The following is a 23,906-nucleotide window of genomic DNA, read 5'->3' as shown; positions in this document are numbered from 1 at the left end:
CCATACATCCTCCAGAGAAGCCTGTTACACGGGATTATGTTTAATCTTTGCCATTTGTTTGTCCATCCATTGAATAAACAGTGCAAGATAAATATTAAGAACATGCACTCTGTGCAAGGGCAGTCTCTTTATCATTGCACGTCATGCAGAATGACCAACCCTGTGTGGTTTCTGTTGCAATGCTAGGGCAGATTAAACTTCTGTCTTTTGTAAAGTTCATTGACAGCAGCTTTGCACATGGCACAGCACCTGAAACACTACCAGATCTCCCTAAATTCTGGGAAACCCTGGTTTTCAAAAGTAAATAATGCACTGGATGTCCACAGTTGTGTTATCCTCCTTAAACTAATCCAAAATGTTTACATACTTGTGCCTATATGTCATTCTGACTTTTTTTTGTTTTGCTAAAATGCCGGCAATGCTCCAAATAGCTACAACTCTGACTGTAGACCCAGTGGTGAAAGTCTCAGTCCCACATCAGGTTCTGGTGCACTGTGCCTCTCCTGCCTTTCCTCTGCTTCTGCTGCTTTGCGCCTTTTCATCCCCTGTCCACGCTGTGTTGCCCTGGAATGAATGGGCTGGTTGCACTGTGACGAACAAGTCTCCTTTACCAACTCCCTCCAGGTTTTCCTTCAGTGTACAGGTATACAGAGATGGTATTTAAAAGCCCATTTATGGTTTCCACATCCTCGTGTGCAGCCTGATTAAAAAGTGGACAGTGGGTGCATGTCTGTTGATATTATAACAAACATGCGATGGTATGCGTCAGCGTACGAGTAGCATCGTGCCTGGTATACAACACAGATAAACAAGCTCCTGTAGATGTTTCTAGAAACTGGCTGTGACTTTGTGCTTCCAGTAACAGATTGCACCATGTCAGTGATTGTTTCCCCAGTAAGTGGACATGATACAGGATTTCTTCCCATGTAGCTCCAAATCAAGGCTCCTCCCAACATCCAGCAACAACTGCAGTTTCTCCCCGAAATGTTTGGAGCACCATTTCCTTCCCAGCGCTTCCAGTACGTCAGGCTGCACGGTTACAAGTTTTGGGCTGCGACCCTCGTACACTCAAATAGATGCCACAGATTTTGTACCCTTGGGGACACGTGGATGTGGAAAGCATGAATCGGTCTTGACTGAGCCTCCAACCAGAAGAAGAGCTCCGGATGGATGAAGAACTTTACTGTTAATAGTCTAATTCTAATAGTGTAAGCCCGTACAAATACACATGGCTGTTATTTAAAATGCAAGAAAGAGCGTGTTTACTATTTAATGAATTGTATTTTTAGTAATCCTTTGTGGATTTATTTTTATCTACTTTTTATTTGCTTGATTTTTTTTAATGTCTCAAATAATGTCTTTGAATACACTCATACAAACTACATGAAGAAAACTTGCAAGAAACATTTGTTTTCACTCTCGTCAGATAATTGTACATGTTAGTGACTAATGCCATCTCATCACTATGAATGCTGAAGTCTCAGCAGCGCTTCAGACTCCAGAGTCTTCTCCACATCCAGGACACTTCTCTGCTCCTTTTGACATTTCCCTTTTCCCTTCCATCACTACCTCATTTATCTTCATTCCTCCCCCTTTTTTGCATGGCTTGCAAGTACACAGAATACACACACAGTCTGTTACTACTTGTTAGATAGTGTTTACCTCACGTTTTGTCACAACACCCATACATACCCAGCACACACTGTATTGTTTTTAAAAGGGGGTTAGTCACTGTTAGTCCGGTTGAAGAAGGCTTCGGACAGTGTGTTCAGTTTATGTCTAATGTCAGTTTGGTGGGTAAAGGTTGATGATTTCATGCCAGTCTTGACTGAATAAGCTTTAAAAGAAATCTGGCAAAATCATCCACCTTCCATTGAAACTGACATAAGGCTCCCAACAGGTGTCTCCATCCGTCTATTGGCACAATCACAGGATCTAGCACTGATTAACACCACCTTCTGGCAGAAAGAGGGAGGTCACCCACAACTTAAATCCTAAAGCCAAATATATTTATATAAAAAAATATGATAATTCTTTATTGATCCCCATAGGTAATATGACTGCCATCTTTAAATTTTGCAACAAAACAACATAATTGTGGGCTCCTCTCTTTTTTAAATCTGCCCTGACATGAGTGGTGTTTTGTGGGGTGTCACTACTAGTATTGTTGACTCCCCCCTCCTCAACTTGCAGCACACCTTGACCATTATGCGACAAACAGGCGGCCTGGGTATCAGCATAGCTGGTGGGAAAGGATCTACGCCTTACAAGGGAGATGACGAGGTAAAACGGGTACCTGGAATACGTATAGGTCTAGGATTTTTAGAAATCACTGATGATATAAGTTCATTCTTCTTGTGTCTTTAGGGAATCTTTATCTCCAGAGTATCTGAGGAGGGTCCTGCAGCCAGAGCGGGAGTTAAAGTTGGAGACAAACTCCTTGAGGTAAAAATCAGTTTGAACACAGTAACAAAAAAACCTCTCAGTGTTTGTTTTTTCTGTGCTCTTTTTTTTTTTTTTAGAGCAAAAGTCTATCTGTGTCTATCTGTTTCTCCCAGGTGAACGGAGTAGACCTCCACGAAGCCGAACATCACACAGCAGTGGAAGCTCTCCGGAGCTCCGGTGCTACGGTTTCCATGACGGTGCTGCGGGAGCGAATGGTGGAGCCGGAGAACGCCATCACCACCACGCCGCTGAGGCCCGAGGACGACTACTTCCCACGGGAGAGACGGAGCAGCGGCCTCGCCTTCAACCTGGAGAGCAGTCCCAGCGGACCTCGGCAGCGGTTCTCCACCTGCCTGATCCGCAACGACAAGGGGTTGGGATTCAGCATCGCAGGGGGCAAAGGCTCCACGCCGTACCGCACAGGAGACATGGTGAGCAGCAAAAAAAAACACCCATCACCTTTCTCTCAATAAGCACTTTTGGTTGGCAAAAAGAAAGAAGTAGAAAGATCTAGGGTTAGAAAGTATCCAACCTCTTTAACTCACAAGCAGTTTCTAGGCCACCTTATTTCTCAGTGTGGGCTCATTTTTCACTGGAATATAAAGTCCTGTGCTTCTATGGAAACAGGAACCATGGCTAGAAATCTATTATGTGAGGCATGACACAGTTAGAGTGCCATATATCATAAAAAAGAGAAAAATGTCATTGAAGTACTTTGATTATACTTTTTACAAAACTTGAAAAAAAGACAGGTGTAAACAATATTAGAAAAGAAATGGTGACTCTACGTACTATAGATAGTGATTTGTTTTCATGCTTGCCTCCGATCTGCTCAGTGTAAACACTGCCTGCAGTTCAGGCAAAAAGTCTCTCAATTTTTGTCACGTGACGGTCGCTGATAAGTCAATAATGGCTTTAAGGTTGCAGAGGAGCACAGCATTTTTAGGTTTAAACCAAATCTGGTTACTGCAAATAGTTTCTTTTTAAATGAGACGAATAGAACAAAGTGATTTCGTAATGTCATGCTTTAAAGCTTAGATTTTGTAGATTTCTTTTCTGACAAAACCGAAATTCGCACAAAATTAGCTCCAAGGCTGCTGAGAAGTTGTAGTTATAGCTGTGAGAAATGGTTTCATTTTATCTATTTTAAACAATAACGTGCCTTTAGAACCTGCCGGCAGCTTTCAAGGTTCAGAGGGTTAATAACTCAACGCTCCTCATTTTGACGACAACACACTCTGATTCTGCCCTGACCCTTTCGTGACACATTTTAAAAAAAGGCACCATGCTCTCAAGGGCAATGACAGTTTACACATTTAGAATATTTAAAGCTTTCTATCAGCGCGCAAATCTGACAAGTGAAGTCAGTAATGGACTGAGATCATGGGTTTCAGCTCAAGGAGAAAGATGACACCGAGAAAGCTGCAGACACAATCTATCACACAAAGAGCCGCCTAATCGGATCTGTAACCGGCGAGGTGTTGGAAGTTAGGAAGTGAAGTCACAACATGTTTGCAGTAACTGTCTCAGTCACAGTGATCTGTCTTTTAACGCTGCCTATTCTGGCCACAGCGTTTACAGTCATCACCGGGGAAACGGAGATATGAATAGCCGGCCTTGACACTTGATAGGTCCACTGTAATTGGACAGGGTGAGGCGCATATTTGGGCCAGCGCAACACTGCACGGGAGCTCATGCTGCTCAAGAAGCCCACAAAGAGGAAAGGACTCATAAACTTATGATTTAGGCGGGCCTGACTGTAAGTCTTGCCTCTCTTTCAAAATCTTTTTGAAATGGATGCAGTGACTTGCCTGGATGCTGCTCGATCCGAGGAGGTGCTGCTATAGACTTTGCTCCTGCATGTGTTGACACATTCTGTTTATGTGAGAACAGGCCAGCAGCTCAGGTGGGTTTTATTTGGTTAAACAAATTAGGTAATTTGTCAAAGCAAAGGGGACAATGTGTCTCAGGGGTCATGCTTTTTAATGAGCTGCTGGCACTGTGCAGTCCTAATGTGTCCTAATGATCAAGTACTGGGCTGTTTATCACGAAGGGAGTGGCTTGTTTATGAGCGCAATCTTGTATCTTAATTTTGTTGCATTGTGGGCTGCTAATACATCAGAACTGCCTAGCCTATAAATCCTGCTAGAAGTATCGAGAAAATAAGTCTATTTCTGTCTCAGACGCTCACTGTGGGGTATCGCATACTGGCTGAATAGCAACCCCCTACTAACCAGCTCACAGTCAGCACACTGATGCATCACAGCGCTGCAGACTGTTACCCTGGGTTTTTTTTTTTTTTTAATCACCAGCCCTGTTTAATCTTGTGCAGGCAGGGGAGGCCATAAAAAGATTTCTGGTACATGATGTAATGAATGAAGCATCGGTATAGTTGCTAGGGATAGATGTTTTTATTTTATCAGTATTACTTGTACCAATGCTGATTATTGGTGCATTATCCCTTTTTTCTTCTCTTTTTTTATTTATTTGCCATTTTTCACTGTTAAGTAAAAATTTAAAGCAGAACTTTTCCTGTGACGTTGCTTTAATTGTGTGGTATGAATTTCTTCTGCCACTGCTTATGCTGACATTCAGTCAAAGAAAGAGCAATAACATAAATAAAGCAGGACGTTTACCAGCTAAATCACTAAATCTGCCTCTGCTCAAAGCGCTATGAAACCCAGCTGATGCTTGGACCATTTTACATAGAATTGATGGACAGACACATGTAATGGTTACTTTTAATCATTAGCTCATGTTTGTATAATTAAGTTACCTCCATATGAGGACTCTATGCTGTTAGCATACATAGCATACCTGCCTGCTGCAACAAGAGATAAACAAGTATGTGACAAAGATTTTAAAATGTGCAAGATGAAGCATAGAGATCCTACGGTCTCCGGCTTCATCATGGAGTATGGTACCCATTTCTTGATTATTTATTTCTTGCATTAAAGCAGCCTGAGAAGGCACACTGAACAAGTTTGAATAATGATAAGTTGATCACAAATTTACAGAAATGTTTAGAATGTAAACATGTCTTCTGTCTACTTTTAGGGAATCTACATCTCTCGAATCGCAGAAGGTGGAGCGGCGCACAGAGACAGCACGCTGAGAGTAGGCGACAGGGTGATCTCCGTGAGTATTACCATCACACATCTCCATCTGGGCGTCACAGCGTTCATTGTGGTTGAAACCGGGTTTTCATTACAAACTGGAAAACTGACTCAGAAATAAGTCCAAATTGGATGCTTACAATTTATCCTGAAACATGAGAATGAATTATTTGTGACCTAGCTTAGGGACACAGACTTATAATAAACATTCTTTATATTCATTGAAATCTGGGGCTGTTTTCTCAGTTTTACAGAGAGCTACTAATCTTAGAAAATATAAAAATAACATTTAATTCATGCCATTTCTGTTGCATGTGTTATTGTACAACTGTAACACTGCATTCATCACTCAAGCTGAGTCTTGCCATGTCAAAGATAGACCAGACTAACTTGTGTTTCCATGCTGAACTCATGTAGAAAATTAAAAATGATCTCATCAGACTTTAACATCACAGTCGCGAGTTACTGACATGCTACACTAATACGGTCCTCATACTAATAACCAACTTTAGTCTCCCTCAGTGCAGTTGTGTAGTTGTTTTGGTTTCATAAAGCAACATTTAGGTTTTAGGTTCCACTGCTCAGGGGCTCCTGCATGTCCTTTCTTTGCTCTTTTATTTCCTCTGCTTGTCACATTTCAAGCTCTGCTGCTTCTTCCTGCATATTAGTAGCTCTTGCATCGCATGTTGGTGTCCAGTCGCACTCACGCACACTTTTGCAATCATTGTATTTCTGTAAATGAATTAATGAAGATTAAGTATGAGAGGTCTGCTGAATGTGAAACTGCCTCTCCTCTTTATTTCAACTCCTGTTCTCTGGGAATCACAGAAACGCTTCCTGAGTGATCCTCTGTGCTTTCTTACCGGGTTTACCTTTCCTCTTTCCTCCGGCAGTTTTTCTCTGTGTCTCTTTTCCTTCTTTTTCTCACTCTGTCTCCTTCTGCATGCTCACTAATGCGTTAAGCGCATCTCTTTGCCTGCTTGGTGGTGGTACGGTGTTGGGATGGAGTGGGCTGAGCCTGTCGCACTGCCGATGTGGTGAACACGTGTCACCGCAGCAGCAGCGGCGGCAGCGTATCAGCCTATGGTAAGAGCTGGTACTGTCGGGTCAGTGCTGACCTCTGCTTGTCAGAGTGCAGTTTCTAAGGTGGTGCATGCCTGAGAGCTACCCCTTGTGTTAAATTCTAAACACATGTTAACTAAACTAATGATGAAATAGCTACTTTGTGACTGAGAGGTGCCTGAAGACTTCCTTGATTGCCTTTGTTGACTTAAGGTCAAACTTTTTGGAGAAAAATCCACTTGAGTTTTAAGTAGACAAAGGCAAGAGAGGAAGGGGAACTGATTATTAAATGTTAGCAGCATGAGCATTCTTGAGCTCACTTTAGGGATAGTTTTGCTTGCTCGCAGCTTTTCTCCCTCAGGGAACCTCTGCCAGCTTAAATTGCCTGCAGCGTCCTGCTGTTACCACTGCTCTCTCTTTTCCTCTACAAGTCCTTGCTGCTCTGTGTAGGTGTCGGGTTCTTCTTTCAATAACATTACTCACTTTAATGCATTCACAAAAGCTCTCAATTAGAAATCAAGGTGTTTTAAGTAAATCTTCACTTTTACTTTCGAGTGATGAGATGCAGAATCTGATGACAGACAGCATGTATTTGCGCTCTAATACTCATCGTGCCGGTGGCAAATGATTATTGGGAGTGTCCTGGTGGGCTGACACGCTCCGTGGTTGGTTTTACTGTCGATCCAGATCAATGGTGTAGACATGACAGAGGCCAGGCATGACCAGGCAGTAGCGCTCCTTACCGGCACCTCCCCCACCATCGCCCTCCTGGTGGAGCGAGACCCGAATGCACCAGGGGGCTCTCCAGGTCAGTCTCGGGCACGAGCCCACTCCCCTCCGCCTCCAGAACCCTCAGACTCTCCAGACCAGGAGGAGGACGGCCTTTCCCTTCACGGGAACCACCTGAGTCGGATGGAGGACGAGTACCCCATCGAGGTGAGACTGATTTTGTTACTTAAATATGTATAATAGTCTTTGCGTATTTTTAGTATAGCACGCTGTAGAAACCTCTCTGAAGCAGTGTTAATGTTTGTTTATGTGGCCCCTGCCTTATCCTTTACGCTGTCCAGTTCCAGAGAAGGTGGTGCATGGTATGAATGGTCCAATTCAAATAATGGTGTAGTCTAGATTGTAGCCTGTTGATACCAGCAGTAACATTATCAGTATTGCACAGATAATGCTGTTTACCTAGTAGTGACTTAGGTCTGCAAAGAGATAGTGTATGTGTGCGCAGTAGAAACTTGATGGTAGGTATTTATTATTAGATGATAATAGTTGTAGATAAGAGTGTTTAATGCGACTCAACACTAAATTAATTTGCTTTTCTTAGATTTGAGTTTGAAATAATTGCAAAATCTCTTACTACAGTAAACCTCCTGCCTCTGATCCTAACAGGAGGTGACCCTGGTGAAGTCAGGCGGCCCTCTCGGCCTGAGCATCGTGGGAGGCAGCGACCACGCCAGTCACCCCTTCGGCATCAATGAACCTGGAGTGTTTATATCAAAGGTATGACGTGAAAAAATTCTAAATTTCTTTGTCGTTGTGGTACTTTTTGTTCTCCTACTTATATGTTGTGTGCGCCTCGTTTCGTCAGGTGATTCCTCACGGTCTGGCGTGCCAAAGTGGACTTCGTGTCGGGGATCGCATATTAGAGGTGAACTCCATCGACCTGCGTCACGCCACGCACCAGGAGGCTGTGCGGGCCCTGCTGGCCAACAAGCAGGAGATCCAAATGTTGGTACGGAGGGACCCATCTCCGCCTGGGATGCAGGAAATCGTGATCCAGAAGCAGCCAGGAGAGAAGCTTGGCATCAGTATTCGTGGAGGGGCCAAGGGTCACGCTGGAAACCCCTTCGACCCCACGGATGAAGGCATCTTCATCTCCAAGGTTCCTAAACCACCTAAAACATCACATCTTTCCACCACTCATTTAATCTGTACACATTTTTAGAGTTTTTGATCATCTTAAAAGGAGTTTGATCCCAAGGAGTGCTTTCTCCTTAGCTTTAGGTGTACCAACCAGCTAGTTTAATGTCAGCTTTATTTAAGGGCAACTAAACATTTGAGAAACATAAGATTGCTCACTTCTCTCCATCCTCTCCAAGGGTTGTGTGCAAACAATTGAAAAAACGATTAAATATTGTTGCCTCAGCTAGTCAGCATAAGAAACACTAGTTGGTTGAAATCATTATTAGTATTTCTTAATGTACAATGCTGCTTAATGCTCCACATTTTGCAAACCAGCAAGGTGGAAAGCAGGACAGTTAACATCTGATAAAACAAGCGCAGTTTGGGCTGTTACAATAAACTGGCGTATAACCACTCGAGCAGAGGAATGTCTGGCATGTGGACATTAACCTGCAAGTTATTTTATTGTTATTGGTTAAGATTTATTCAGTGAGTTGCTGTCAGGTTTTATAGGTTAATGTGCAATATTTAAATATTTACAGGCACAGCACAAAGCGTCACAATATCAGTGGAATTTAAAATAAGATTTGCTTATTTAGGAATCCGATTGAAAGTTTCAAATGACTGTTAGATAAGTGTACAGGGTTGTTAAATTATGCTCACAAATTTCTGAGTTTGCTTTTACACTAGTTGACTTGTTTAAATTTAAATGTCTGATCGACTGGAAATGAGGGATTTGGAATATCCTTATTGTCTACAGGTGAGTTCGAGCGGAGCAGCAGCAAGAGATGGACGACTGCAGGTCGGCATGCGTATCCTCGAGGTGAACAACCACAGTCTGCTGGGGATGACGCACACGGAGGCAGTGCGAGTGCTGCGAGCTGTCGGGGACTCTCTGGTCATGCTGGTGTGTGACGGCTTCGACCCACGAAAAGTGGCTGCTGTGGAGGTGACACACCACTAACTGTCTAGAACAAACTTAAATGTCCTGTAATGTGACGCTGTCTTTATGTTGACTGAGATATACATATATTTGGTCAGTCAGTTATTTGGCTGCAGTGTTGATGTAGAGATAAAGCTGCTCACTGTGACTCTGTTTGTGTTCATTTCCAGGCGTCTCCTGGCATCATTGCCAACCCGTTTGCAACCGGTATTGTACGTAAGAACAGCATGGAAAGCATCTCTTCTATAGACCGAGACCTGAGCCCAGAGGAGATGGACATAATACAGAAGGTACAATGCAGATTATACACTGATTTGGTATCTTAATTAGCAATTCCAACATTCCTCGATATACGTCAGATATTGGCACTCACTGACTGTGTGTGTGTTACTTACTAAATGCACTCCTTAAAGCCTTAAGAACCCATGCAGGTGCAATGCAGAGTTTTGGTTCGAACATCAGGAAGTGCAGTACACTTTACTATCATCCAAATGAAGCCCATTTCCATCCAAACCAACAAATGAATCAAATGTTTTGTTCAGCGATTCTGTCCCACCAACACTGTGCTTCCACAGCAGTTTGATCAAGTCCTGAGCACAGCTTCGCCCACTCCAGCCATACACAGCACACGTACCATCTTTCTACCAGAGCAGCCAGAATGCGCCAGCACAGTTGTTTATTTTGTCCAGATTAGCTTTTGGGAGACTGCCCGTCCTAAAGGAATGTAGGCGTCTGTTTGTTTGTTGAAAACTACCCTTCTGTTGTGCCTCTGCACACATTTAGATCGATTTGTCAGAGACACCTTTATCAGGGAACACATACCTGGTTTTTAGCTACAGACTGTGCTTCTGCTAAGTTTTACAGGATAAACAGTCGCTATTTTTTTTTAGCATTATAAGACTCTAAAATGTTGCTCTTTTCCAGGAGTCTGAGATGGTGAGAGAGACATCACAGTGGGAGCGAGAAGAGATGGAGAAAGTGGTAAGTGAAAGTGAAAATCCACTTCTGTTGTGGGACGGCTAGAGGTAAAATTCTATGTCATATCAGCAGATCAATGTCACTGCAGTGAAGAAAAAAAAAAATCCCCATTATGGCTCCATAAAAGTCAAACCTGAGTGCAGCGCACTGGGCGGAGCTTTAGAAGTCAAACACTCAGGTTTGTCTGTTACCGGGTGAATGAAGCTTCTCCTCTGCACCCTGTGTGGGTTTTGTGTTTGACAGAACTGTTCCTGCAATGTCCCACCTTGCATGCTTTTTCTGCTCCCATAGCGAATGAATAGGGTACTTTTTAATGTGTGCGGATTCTATCCTTTCTTTCCCTTCTGTTTTTCTCTCTCCTTTACCTTCGGTGTGTTTGGTGTGATACGAAAATCATCCAATCATCCCATCTCCCGACCACCTTCTCCTCTGCTGTTTTTCTCCACTTCAACTCCTGTAACACTTCTTTCCTCACCCGTAAATCCTCCATCATCTTCTCGTTTCACCCCCCCTCATCGCATTACTGTGTGGCTGTGTGTGGTTGGGTGTCTTTCCTTCTGTACTCTACTCCTCCACTTCCTCTCTTGGTGAAGGAGCGAATGCGCTTGGAGCGTGAGGAGGCAACTCGCCTGCTAGAAGAGGAGACTGAGGTGAGACACTCCTCATCGGCAGGACCTCAGACAAGCTTCAAGCCTGTGCCGAACTAAAGTTCAACCGTAAACGCCACAGAACTACTGCTGCTGGATTTTACCATCTTACTTTTTACATAAGTCAATCGTCTAAACTTAATCAACTGGAGGAGGCCCATGGACAGGATACTGTCATGTGAAAAAGGGACATTGTTTGCTTATTTTGGACATATTTCAAGCAAACATTTGATCCTCTTTGAAACAGTGCCTACAGATAATGGTTTTATACTCATAAATGGCACTTACAACTGGCATTTTGTAGTCATTTTAGAATTTAAATAAATAAAAAACACATCAGTCACATTTATGACACCTTCAAATCCATAAAATTAGAATAAAAATGTCTAGATTAGGACCTTTAAGGGAGCAACAGGTTGAATCAGGCTTATAAACTTTGATATTAAGTGTCTGTTCTTTCTGCTATTGAAGTGTGTGCTCTAAAGAGAAAAAGTTGTGGCAGGGGAGGCATTCCAGGAAAAAAAAAAGAAAATTAAAGCAAAACTAGTTTGCCACTGAACATAGATGTAAAGAACAGGTGTTAAAGAATAATATGCTCTGGACAGATTAATCAAAGGTAGCTTTTTGTTCCATGTAGACCATAGAAAAAACACATACCAGCTCTGAAGCGTGGTGGTGGACATGTTACAGTTTGGGGTTGCTTTGCTCCTTCAGGGCAGCTTGCAGTCGTTGATTCAACTATAAATTCTGCATCATATCAAAGAGTGTTCAAAGATAAGGCGAGGCCATCTGCACAAAAGTTGAAGTCGAGCCAGAAGTGGTTGGTAATTAAGTCAGCCAGCGAGCTTCCCCAGATGGAGATCCTTAATGCAGTTAGCAAAGTGTCCATTCTAGGCGGCTGATTTTTGTGTTTAACTTCAGTCTGACTGAAGACAAACATTTAAAATGACTCATGTTTTTTTTTTCTTTGTAAGGCTGCAGGGAGCTCATGCTAATTATCGAGCTAAACACGCTTCCCAAGCTGTTTAGTACAACTCCTCATTTACCCGAATCTCTACAATAGAAGTAAAGAGTGCAAAATTAGGGAGTTACGCCAAGTTGAAATAAACCAGAATTCTCTTTTAAGGCCTGAAAGTCCAGAAATTAGATTCGTAATCATTCAAGTTTCATATATCTTTAATAAAACAACATTACTTCAAGCACAAATCCTTCGGCCAGTTCAAATCTACAGGATGTGAAAGTTTGGATCCTTGACTTCTCTTTCATTCTATACATACGTAAAACTAATTCATTTTTAATACATTCCAGCTTGCTGTGAACTAAACCTCAGCCGTGACCTCCTCTCACCTCTGTGTCTGTTTATTTCCCATTAGAACATTGGCACTGGACCTCTAAAACTTGACTACAAAACGCTGGCCGCCCTGCCCACCACCAGCCTGCAGAAGGTCAACAGGGTGAGTCTCGCTTTATGTTTGAATGTCATCAGGCAGCGGTGGACGATACACAGGTTTAAACCGAGTGAATTAATCGTTTTACTTTTCAAGTGTGGCCCTTTCAAATTATAAACTGCTGGTATTTTGTGTGTGGCCTAAGTTGGAAATGGCCTTCAAAGCTCAGAATAGACTTGTGCATGGAATCTGTTGTTTTTAAGTCCTTGGAGATGACCAGTTGCCCCTCCAGGAGGCCTCAATCTCCTCAATGTGCATAACCCCAAGTCAGCATGGCTGCTGGTGGCTCCAAGGCCAGAAGCTACAACACATCAGGTCAGCGTGTCCGGTGAACAAGAGCATATGTGACCAGGACTGAAAGAAATCACATGAATGATGGATGAAGGAGCTGGAGAGTAAACCAATCCAGGAAGAAGTACAGAAGATCAACAAAAGGAAAAACAAGCTGTGGGAGGAAAAAACTATATGTGGAAATGAAAGGAAGCCGAAGACCAAGCGCTGTCCTGGGTGGTAAAAAAGTACGAGTGTGAGAGAGTTGCTGAGATGGGGGAAGGGGACAGCTGCCCACTATCCACCGGCCTATCCTCTGCGATATTTTAAACCTGCATCTGGCTCTGGAGTGGATGGAGTCTGTTGGGTGGAGGGGTGGGGGGATGCCAGGCAGACAGGGAGGGTGTCGACCAAGAGAAACAGACAAGTGTTTCAGTTCCCAAAGTCCTCGCAGGAGTAAGTTTGAGTGGACGTACAGCGCTGTCCCGTTACCATCCTACAGTGAGTACAAAGAACTTAAACCAGCAGGAGTCGACTCTTTAGCTTCATTATTATTCTTCCTTCTTGTATTTTCCTCTACTTCTGTCCCTGATTCTTGTCTGTCACTCTCACTCTGGTCAAACTGACTTGTGTGTGATAAGTTTTTATTCTTTTAAACAAACAGCTTCTTGTTTCTTTGTGAAAGGTAGCAAAAACTGTAAAAAGAGCACAGGATGGGTTGTTTTTGTGTCCCACTTGTAGATCAGCGTTAGCAGGAGAACTTAACCTACATATGACATGCAGCTGTTCATACTCGGTGCGTTAGAACTGGATTTGCTGTTCAGCCACGTGTTCCTGCTCAGACTGTCTTAGAAAAACTATTTTGTTAGTTACTTTTCTTTTAACAGTTTTTGCTGAAGGCCAGAGACACATGCTGGAAATGGAGATTTAAGAGCTGCTGTGAAGAGTCAGCTTGATGTTTTTTGGTGAATACTTCCCCAAATTAAATATTTATCAACCCAAAGGCGTATTTTAAAAGGTTGATGCTTGCCTTGGAAAAGAAGAAGTGTGGCCAAGATATTGGTTATACAAGATTTGTTTGTTGTTCTGACATGAGACAGACAGGTTACGTTTTAGATTAGACTGATGTAGAGAGTTCTGAAAAAGGCTTAATTTTACTGGAGTTTACTGTGTGGTTAGCCTCAGGTTGTACATTTTTTTCTTGTTTACTCTGTCGCCAAAAACAGGTTTACAGTGGCTATCTCTACATTCATAAAATAGTATAGTTTTTATTTCAATAAAGACAATAATCGAACTACATGCTTAATGAAAATAAATATTCAATTAATATTCTTGAAAACATGAAGTTGTGCATATTCTGATTTCCTGTCTATTATCAGCCTTAACATATCATTCATTATGTTAAAATGTGAAAAAAACTATTCCAGCTTCTTAAATGTGAATATATTTTGGTTTCTTTATTCCTCCGTGACAGTAAACTGAATATCTTTGGGCTGTGGACAAAACAAGACAATTGAGGACATTGTCTTCACTGAACACTGATCAACATTTTTCACTATTTTCTGGACCAAACAGCTCATCGGTTATGCAGGAAAATAAGAGACAGATTAATCAAAAATGAAAATAGTCATTAGTTGCAGCTTTAATCATCTCATATAAAGCTAAGGACTGATCAAACATCAAGTGTAACCAGTGGATTATGCAAAGGGAAAATTACATATTCAGTATTGATTATGCTACAGATTATTTCCCTTTTTTAACAGTACAGTAGAAACAAACTATGGAGGCCAACAACAGTTCTTAGAATCCACAACAATGTGTTCAGATGTCTTGTATTGTGTGACCAATTGTCCAAGTTTACAGATACAGAAAAGAAACCATTTTCTGACATTTTTTTAGACCACCTAAATAACCGAATAATCCAGAAAGCAATCAACAAATTAATTGAAATTTTAAATGTATTAGTTGCACAGCTAATTGCAAACTGCAGTGAAACCTCAGTTCAGGATGTATACATGTCTGAAGAATAGTCTCAAAACCTGAATAATATCAGCATATGCTACATGTCTTAATTAGAAAATACTTAATTTGGAACAGGGCTAAAAATGTAATATATGCTGCTTACATGACCTGCATCAAATTCAAACTACCGTCAGATTTAGAGTAACGGTAGAATAAAATCAGTAATAAGTATCTATTACGAAAAAAAAATGATGGCGTGTAAATCTGTGTTCACCTGCCATTGTTTTAGAAAAGATTACAGTCTACTGTAATCAGTTCTAATTTAATCTTACTTGGAACCCTGGCTGTGCTTTTAGTTAGTGGTATTTACATTCACAGAGTCAGTTCAGTTCCCGGTTTCCTGGACGTGCAGCTCTTCCCAGCATGGCTGCAGACAGCTCAGTGTGTCGGCATGCCGGCGAGCTGGCAGCCTGACTTCTCTCTCTCACACCAAAACCCCAGCTGTCCCTCACAGTCTGTGTCGGAGCCAAAAGGCCACTCGTTCACATTCCATCCCACTGACCCTCATCGCACCGCCAGCTCTTATAGTCAGCATGCAGAGAGCAACGCTTCACAATGCTCCTTGTATTCTTAGTCTGGCTATTTTGATTATCACTAGATATGTCAAGGCCACGTCACATAAATTCCTCTGTAGTTCAGAGTGGTCATCTGGTTTGACCTGAATGTTTTTAAGTATTTTTAGGTTTTAGGTATGTTAGGAAACACACGCAGTGTCCAGTTTCTCTGGTGTTGCAGAGCACATGTTGGTTTAAAAGCGGGATATTTTCTGTTCTGCAGCAGCCATCCTCTCTGTCACAGTAGAAGCAGAAGGTGTGCTGGAGCCTGAACGTCTCGCAGCTCTGATAATATGTTTATTTAAAGCAGAGGCCAAGAGGCTGGACTGCAGTTATGTGTCTATCTAGTAACGCGCAGAACCAGTGAAGTCTTGAATGATGGCCGCCAAGAAACTTATCTTAAAGGCTGCAGGAAAGATTTAGTGATGCGAGCCACTCTTTTTAGCAGCAGGAGGCTTCTGTGTCAAGTTTCTATTTACAGAACGTCATAGTAAGACACAGGAATGTCTTCTCCTGTCTTGTTTTAGATAATATATTAGGTCATGTATTACTTTGATCACCTTATTTCCCAGATATGATGTTGGTTTTACTGTAAACCTAATGAACATGTTCACATTCACACATTTCCGTTTCTAAAATGTGTGAATTTAAACTAACAGGTGAATATGGAAGTTGTTTTTCAAACCACTTTTAGCTTTTCACTTTACATCCTCCAAGAAGGGTTTTGAGTTAGTGCACTTGATGTTTGGAAATTGCCTTAAAAGCTCTGGACTGGTTTTACCTGGGAGTTTTTATTAATTCATCATAGTTGCTGAAGTTGTCTGTGATCTTTAATCCTGTGAAAAATCTGCAAAGTCCTTAATTTGTAAAGTTTAAAATTCTGGCATGATTTTCCTACCATATGTCGCCAAACACAGAAGTCCTGTGATAATATTGCAAATTAGCATCTCTGTGATTTGGGGTTGTTTTGTTTTTTTTTAATTCTTTTTGCAATATTTTTCTTTTCTCTGCTTCTTTCCTGCTTTGGAATTATGGAGGCTGCATTAGCAATTGTTAAATAGAGTTTGGAGCATTTTGGGTGCAAACTCAGAGGCAGAAAGTTCAAATTTATCAGAAGAGCAACATCTTGAAGTATTATAGATGCAAGTCATGCATGGCAGCATGAAGTGAGGAACATTTTGCTATCTTTCAGCAGGTTAAACCGCTATATGTAGCAGCTTGTTAATGCTACATCTGCAGATAATGTCAGTGAATTAGGAGTAAAACAGGTTTTGCTTGTTGCTTGTGAATGTGCCACATGAAGCACAGATGTGGGTGGATAGTTTCTAAATCACACAAGGTTTCCAGGTCATACTAGTGTCAGACGAACTGAGTTTTTTCCTTGTTGAACTCTGAAGTGTAATATAACTGAAAGAAATCTGCCTTCTTAGTTTCTTCTCTTGTCAGTTTTTTAGAACTTGTATGCATTTTATTGTTCCACTAGTTATATCTTCAGCTTTTCCTTTCCTTCTGTGTCATGTCAGTTCACTCTATGTGTCCTCCCTCTTTCCTTTGCTCCTGCTCAGTTCTCTACCTCTGTTACTCTGACTGCTCCCATGGAGGCCCCCCTGCAGGCCCAGTACGGAGCCCCTTTAGAGCCCCTTGGCTTCGTTTTGCCCACAACGCCCCTCAGCCACATGGACCCCGAGTCCTGCCCCAGTCTGAACACAGAACACGACTACCTCCACGGATCCCAGTTTTCCCCTAATGGGACCTCCACCACTGAGAGTTCAGGCTCGACAACAGCCACTAGCTCAACATCAACGTTTATACCTGAAGGAGAAGAGGAGGAAGAGGAGTGTCTGGTGGACTCTCAGCCCATCTGCTTCAAAGAAAACCCGTTCTTGGTGGCCAATCGCAAAGGAAAAGGCCTTCCTCCTGGAGAGCGGATCCTGTCAGGGCCTCCGGTGGGCTACGGCAAACAAGGCCAGCTGCAGCCCTGGTTGTTCAGCAAGGCAAGAAGCCTGCGTGTGGTTTGGAGGCAGCATGTTGTGTTACTGTGGCACTTGTTGTTTTGCTCACTTATGTCCTTTTAAAATGGATAAAAAAAAATATCTGACTGACAGAATGTGATCCAAGGAAGTGTTTTCGACTTGTACTGTAACATTCACCTTTTCTTTACAGCTGCAAGTGTAAATGTTATTTTGTGATATTCTATAAACCACAACCGTTTACCAAGAAAATAATCAGCAGAAATGCATTGGCTCTGGACAAACGGCCACAGCAGGAATCAAGTTGTCACATCTGATGAGGATTAATGTGGTTTAAAGACGGTTCTGTCAGTTTCTGTGAAAAGCGTTTTTCTCTGATGTGTATTAATTCCAGTTTAACCCTCTGAACCACAAAACCTGCCGGCAGGGTTGAAAGGCATCTTGTTTTGAAATAATTGCCAAAGTTATACCAATTATCTGAGCCAGAAACTGTAAAATTCATCAGATTTTTAACTGTTGAACTACTCATCTGATATGTCATTTGTAAAGCAGAATAAGTAAGTAAAAAATCAGTGCTTCTCTGCACAACTGAGAAGTTACAAGTGACTCAGACCAATAAAGATTGTGACAAAAATTCATGGACTTCTCAGCTAGAGTGGCGTGTAGAGTCAGAGGGTTAACGACCAGCTGAGCCGGTGCATGTTTTTGCTGTGAGCACGGAGCTTGTAGCACCTCCTCAGTACATAGTCAGGAGCGACTGGAATGTTTGAGCCGACAGCTGTGAGGAGAGTCATCAGTCACGAAGGAACACGACCTGCAGGACCAACAGAAAACTGCATGTTTACCAGCAGGAGCTTGTTGTTTGTTGGGTTTACTGGGAGATGAATTCACCACAGGACTAACCAGTAAATTGTGTTGTCTTTGCACTCAGTGAAACTGATGGCAACTGTTAAGTGTTCTCCATCTCTGTTTTTTCAGGCTCCTTCCTCTGATTTCCCCAGAACCGACAGCCCGATCAGGGAAGCACCTTATTCTCCGACTATCCAACCGGTGAGCAGCTCCATCACCCAGCACTCCTCCAGTATTCATCACCTGCTCTCTCATGCCATCCTTTTTCCTTTATTTGATCCTTTTCCATGAACCACCTCGGGCTCTTTAGCAGAGCCATTTGACAGTTGACCCTCTTGACCTTTCCTCCCACCCGTAGCCCAGCCACCACTCCTCCAACAGCTCCATGTGTGCAGGCAGGGAGACCCGCTTTGTAAGTGCGGCCCTCTCTGCTCCGGCGTGGATTTTTCATTTTTATGAAGCACATGCTGAGCCCTTTATCTGTCAGTGAAACATAACTAGCTGAGCTGCTACAGTCCTGCCAGTCTGAAAAGCATGCGAGTGCTTCTCAATGGCCAGTAGATGCTTTGCCTTACGCCGACTGGATGTGCATTCATTAGAGATTTCTACTGGTTGTCCTTAATGTGTCTACTGACTGGCGATGGCTTCGTATTTTCTCACCAGATGATAACATGAGTAGTTTTTCCTTGAGCAACGTTATCTGTTGTTTACAAATTACATGTCCACAGCAAAATATGACCAATGCCCCACATTTGGTGATCGAATTAGCTCAAGGTAAACCCTGGTGATGTTGCATTGTGTGTCAAGTGTCTTTATGTGGCCTGGCATCATCCCTACAGAAGCCCCTCATGAGTTAAAATTTAGTGCACTGCTGGTTGAAACTCAAGCAGATGGTGCTGCTTCGTGCATTTTTAAATTTTTTTTGACATTGTCATACTTTTATTTTAATTTCTTTTGCAGGCCAACATTCATTATGCATCCACTCCAACTGCCAAGGACAACACTTCATCATCAGTGAGTGTCTGAGCTCAGAAACACCTGAAAAAACAATGTATTTTATAGCAGAGAGGACTTGTATTTATTTATAGTCTATAAACTAGTTGTTGCTACACAGATGTTTCAGTGCGATGACATTTCCTTCACCAGAACAGCTATATCAAAAAATTGTGATGGTTTGTTCAGCTTTTTGGTAGAAATCGGTTAAAATGAAGTAGGAAGCAGTCATTAGCTGTGTTTCCATAGTGTATTTTTATATGCAAATTTTAAATATTGCATTAGATAAATTTAAAGGAAATGATAAAGTTTCACTGAAGGTTTTTGCGCTAACTTCAGGTGGCTTTTGGAAATAAATTAATGCGCATAATGCCAGATAAAAACACCTTTTTTGAGCAAATTCTGATGTAGCAAACATTTAACTCACATGACCGATGAGGTCTTTCCAATTTTTCCATCGATTTCGCCTCCGGACAGCATGAAACACGTCCAACAGCAGCTCACCTGAAAGAATAATTACAACTTAACTGATTGAATTTTTCATTCTTCATTCATCTCTTGTAATGGCCAAAGTTTCAGTTCTTTTCCTTGGAGGTTTTCATGCAGTTGGTAGACGATGAAGCTACGTTCCAAACTACTTTTTACCTACTTACATGCTGCAGCTGTCGTCACATACTGTGTCGTGCAGTATTCACACAGTTGGGTTGTACTACTATATCATAATACAGCACCCTAAACCTTCGCAGTCTATAGCGCAAAATGAGCCTCTGTAACTGCACAGAGGTACTGAATCTTTCTCTGGTTACTGTGTAGTAGAGTAGTATTACTATTGGTACGCACCCCCAGTTTGCTTGCAGCTTCTTCTACACCTATTGTAGCCTATACTGCCTCTTTTTGACAACACACAGCCTTAATAATCCGCTTCAAAGCAGTTAAAGTAAACAAGCGAAATCATTCACTTTACAATTATATGGAAACACGGCTGCTGGTCTAAAAGAGCTCAGAGTCTCATGTCCTGTCTTTGGACGCTTTATCACTCTACCTGGAGTAGAACTCATAAGTAAAACATGTCATACCTGATTATAAGCCATTACAACTACAGACAGACAGATTCCACATCAGGTGCATTTCAGCTTCATCTTCTCCATTCATTTTGAGTCGTCGTCGCCTTCAAGTTCGACATCTCTGACAGTTTATTAATCACACGATTCGTTTTCTTCCCAGACGCGACCGGGTGCCATCCAGCCAGTGGGGCGTGTGCGGCCGAGTGCCTCCCCCGCCACGCCAGACGGCCACAGTCCCAACCCCTTTCAGCATGGCCCCTCCCCCTTCAACTCCCAGACCTCTGTAAGACCCCTCACCACCACCACCACGTAGGGCTGGTCTCCATCCACTCTCAGCTCTGTGCTGCCTGCTGTGGCTGCACACTCCCAAATATAATCAAACGGTGTCTGACAGCAGTTACCGATCATTTTGGCACACCAGTGATTTTTGTTTCCAAAGAAGCTAGAACCAAAGACGGGAAGACACAGTTGAAGCGTAGCTCGCTACGACCTCCGGGCACACCTGGAGGTTTTAAGAGTCTGGACTACGCCTGCAAACAGAGCATTCAACCCAACTTGAATCAAACATAACTGACCAAAACTGCAGCTTTCTGATGTGTTTGCTCATTTATTCTTTTGACAAGTAGCGTAAGCCCCTTTCAGACATGTACAATCTGACTGAACGCATCTGCCGCATGTCTGAATGCGCAACCAGGTCATTTTTCCGTTAAAGTCAGGCCGGCAATCCTACTAGGTCAGACCCAGTAACATTTCTGTATCACTGTGTGAAGTTAATTATGGAAGACTTCTCCCACATTTTAGCACCAATATTCATCCAAAACCATCACAGGCAGCTTGTGTGCCAAAATCACAGCACACCTTTCTCACTCGTTTTGCTCTACAGTTTCAAATCTATTAAGCTACAAAATGACATGAAACTTTAGTACAAGGAAATCAGACACTAAAAGCTTAAAGGTTAATGATCCTCACCAGTAATGAGTGATGTTAACATGAGCTAAAATGTGTTGCTTCCAGCTGTTCAGGACTGTTTCCTCCAAGTTTAATGAACACCTGCAGCATCAGACAGCAGCAGGATCCATGTGGTCACACTTGATCAGCCGCAGTTAAATATTTGTGTTATGTTTAAGAAATCAGAAATGAACTGGGCTTATTCAGCATTTTTATAAGCTGCTATTAGATTTCGTCTTGCATAATCTTGCGTGAATGACTATTTGTGAATTCAGCCGTGAGAAACATTAACAGAAAAGTGACCTGTGCCTGAATTGCTGGAATGCCTTAATGGATCGATGAAGCCAGCAACGTTTCATATCCCATGTCTGAAAGGGGCTATAGCGAGGCCATTAAGTTATGAAGAAGCTTTGATTTCATCTCACGTCCTCCTGATTGTTTCACAAAGGTGCTCATACAGACAAATCTTTCATGGCTTTGAACTTTCCAGGCCCTACTGTCTGTCTTTCTCTGGCATACTCCCTCCTCTCTCACATGAAACCAGCTGCCATGCTGTTCACCTGTTCTCCTCCACAGTCTTCTTCAACTTTGCTGGTTTTTTTCATAGTCTACCCTCTCCTCCATGTCTCTGTCTGTCTGTCCGTCCTCCCCACCTCCTCTTCTCCTTCTCGCCCTCCTTTTACCATATGGACCTATCCCACCCTCCATGACCCCTCGACCTCCTCCCCCCCCCCCCAACCTGCAGCCTCGCGCCCCCTCCCCCACCTCGCCCGATGAGTTCCCCATGAATGTCAAGCAGGCATACAAGGCGTTTGCCGCCGTGCCTCGCTCGCTCGCAGTACTGGAGCCGCCGCAGGTAGGCCGTGCTGCCCGGCCTCGACCGGGTCACAACAACACAAGCATGCTGTGCTGACTGGTTGGTCTCGCCCCGCCCTCTCCTGACTGGAGCAGGCTGTCCTCGGTGAAGCCTGCGCCTTGTCGGGGGGCCTGTGACGTGCTGTGACGTGTGGAATGCGTTCATCGTTGGTTTTTCCACTGCCATCATCTGTCGTACTGGTGTTGCCTCTTGATCCATTCATCCGTCCATGTGTGGCTCGTGTACTAATATTCGATCCTCCCCCTTTTTTTGTTTTAATATTATATCCCAGCTGCTAATCAGTCTGCCTGCTCTCTATCTCGGTGTTTGCTCTAAGTTTTGGTCTCCTTTTTATGACTAAAGCTCATTTCTTGCTCTGCCAACAGGAGCTGTACGCTGTGAGGAACAATGTCCACCCAGTACAGCCTTCTCCAGAGGTGAGTCAACATATCGACCCAAACATATCAAATATGATATAAAGCAGAGCTGCCTGTTGCACCATATTGACCTGAATAACAGACAGTAAACATTTATTGATGTTACACTTCTAAATAGTGGAAGGTTGTGTTACAGTTGAGGATGTGCTCACGCCATCAAATATTGAATATAAAGTTGCAGCGTTGCATTTTAGTTTGCCTTAAAAGATTTTAGGAAGCCACATAGAGGAAAAAAAATGTTGGCAATTGGGTCAATAGCATCAGGAACAAACTGAAATTAATCTGTCAAGCATTTAAGAAGTAGCCATGTCACCGAATGTCTTGCCAATGAGCTCAAGAAGATCCTCCACAAATGTGACCAGTCAGAGAAAATCATTCTGGCTGCTAAAGCACAAGTTAAGCCAACGTGGGATTTAATTCTACTTGCTTCGTATTGTACCTTTAAACAAAGAGGGGTTTGAAAGGGTGTGCTGGTTGTCCTATAATCTTAGTTTTGGTTTTTAACAAGTGAACATTAAACCTGCTGCTGTCTAGATGCGCTCAGAGCGTTCTGTACTGACAGTCTGTGGCCTTTTCAGCCTGAGTTGAACAACGAGGTGTTTGTCGATGCCACAGACGGTCAGGAGGGAGGTGGCGAGGGTCTGACCGGCAAGGTCTCCCCGCGGCTCTCCCTCTCCTCTGACCGTCGGGAGTATTTGAGCCTGGCAGCAGTGCCTCGGTTCTCCAGGCCTTCCATGGAACTGCAGGTACCCACCGCCTCCGCCACAGCGAGAGCAGCCCCAGCTCTCCGTCGGGGCTGCGGTGTGCTTGGCTTGACCGGTGGTGGTGTTCTCTGCTGACAGAGATTAAGAGACAGCTGTGCTACTTCTGTTAGTAATGTGGCTCCCTGATAACTGATCTGAAATCAGCTTAGTGGTGCTGGGTTCTAATTTAATGCCTGTTTGTTTTCTTTCCTGTTGGACTGTGACACTTCTGGCCTCTATCATTTCTAGCGTGTATACTGTGGTCTTTCTGCAAATGGCACTTTATTTAGCTGCTTTGTCAATTCAGAGCACGGCAGGTGTTCAAATCTCAACTCTAATTTGTTCATCATTCTGCAATCTGTCCTTGATTTTTCCAACACCCCCACAGAGTCCGTCTCCTGGTGGAAAGGACAGCCCAGAGCAGCGCTCTTTCAGGGACAGGCAGAAGTACTTTGAGATTGACGTGAAGCAGCAGACGCCAGACAAACCCAAACCTCGAGTCTCCCTCGTCGGAGAGGACGACCTCAAGAAAATGAGGGAGGAAGAAGGTTTGTTTCCACGGTTTCATAAACTTGCTAATAACTGACAAAAACTTGTTATTGTGAACTAGTGAGCTTAAAAATAAGTGAAATGTGCTTGTACTTTATGTATTA

The 23,906-nt window shown here is 43.0% G+C and overlaps 1 protein-coding gene across 3 annotated transcripts in view; it reads left to right on the top strand.

Moving 5' to 3' along the window:
- Positions 1 to 23,906, top strand: part of scrib (scribble planar cell polarity protein) — a 72,853-nt gene that overhangs the window by 37,957 nt on the left and 10,990 nt on the right. The window contains exons 17-36 of one of the 3 annotated variants that reach the window (XM_008290292.1): positions 2,194 to 2,283; positions 2,368 to 2,445; positions 2,559 to 2,876; positions 5,503 to 5,583; positions 7,311 to 7,559; positions 8,019 to 8,129; positions 8,218 to 8,511; positions 9,292 to 9,480; positions 9,645 to 9,764; positions 10,399 to 10,455; positions 11,046 to 11,102; positions 12,473 to 12,553; positions 16,959 to 17,387; positions 18,342 to 18,413; positions 18,571 to 18,624; positions 19,173 to 19,226; positions 20,430 to 20,552; positions 22,460 to 22,510; positions 23,089 to 23,256; positions 23,642 to 23,801. In XM_008290292.1, coding sequence (XP_008288514.1) covers positions 2,194 to 2,283; positions 2,368 to 2,445; positions 2,559 to 2,876; positions 5,503 to 5,583; positions 7,311 to 7,559; positions 8,019 to 8,129; positions 8,218 to 8,511; positions 9,292 to 9,480; positions 9,645 to 9,764; positions 10,399 to 10,455; positions 11,046 to 11,102; positions 12,473 to 12,553; positions 16,959 to 17,387; positions 18,342 to 18,413; positions 18,571 to 18,624; positions 19,173 to 19,226; positions 20,430 to 20,552; positions 22,460 to 22,510; positions 23,089 to 23,256; positions 23,642 to 23,801 — 2,836 coding nt within the window. Of the gene's footprint in view, positions 1 to 2,193; positions 2,284 to 2,367; positions 2,446 to 2,558; positions 2,877 to 5,502; positions 5,584 to 7,310; positions 7,560 to 8,018; positions 8,130 to 8,217; positions 8,512 to 9,291; positions 9,481 to 9,644; positions 9,765 to 10,398; positions 10,456 to 11,045; positions 11,103 to 12,472; positions 12,554 to 16,958; positions 17,388 to 18,341; positions 18,414 to 18,570; positions 18,625 to 19,172; positions 19,227 to 20,429; positions 20,553 to 21,962; positions 22,074 to 22,459; positions 22,511 to 23,088; positions 23,257 to 23,641; positions 23,802 to 23,906 lie in introns of all 3 variants that reach the window. The other 2 variants (XM_008290294.1, XM_008290293.1) reach the window with 2 other exon arrangements.

The sequence above is a fragment of the Stegastes partitus genome, unplaced genomic scaffold, assembly GCF_000690725.1.
Source record: "Stegastes partitus isolate 25-593 unplaced genomic scaffold, Stegastes_partitus-1.0.2 Scaffold666, whole genome shotgun sequence".
NCBI lineage: Eukaryota > Metazoa > Chordata > Actinopteri > Pomacentridae > Stegastes > Stegastes partitus.
This window is presented reverse-complemented; position numbering and strand designations above follow the sequence as displayed.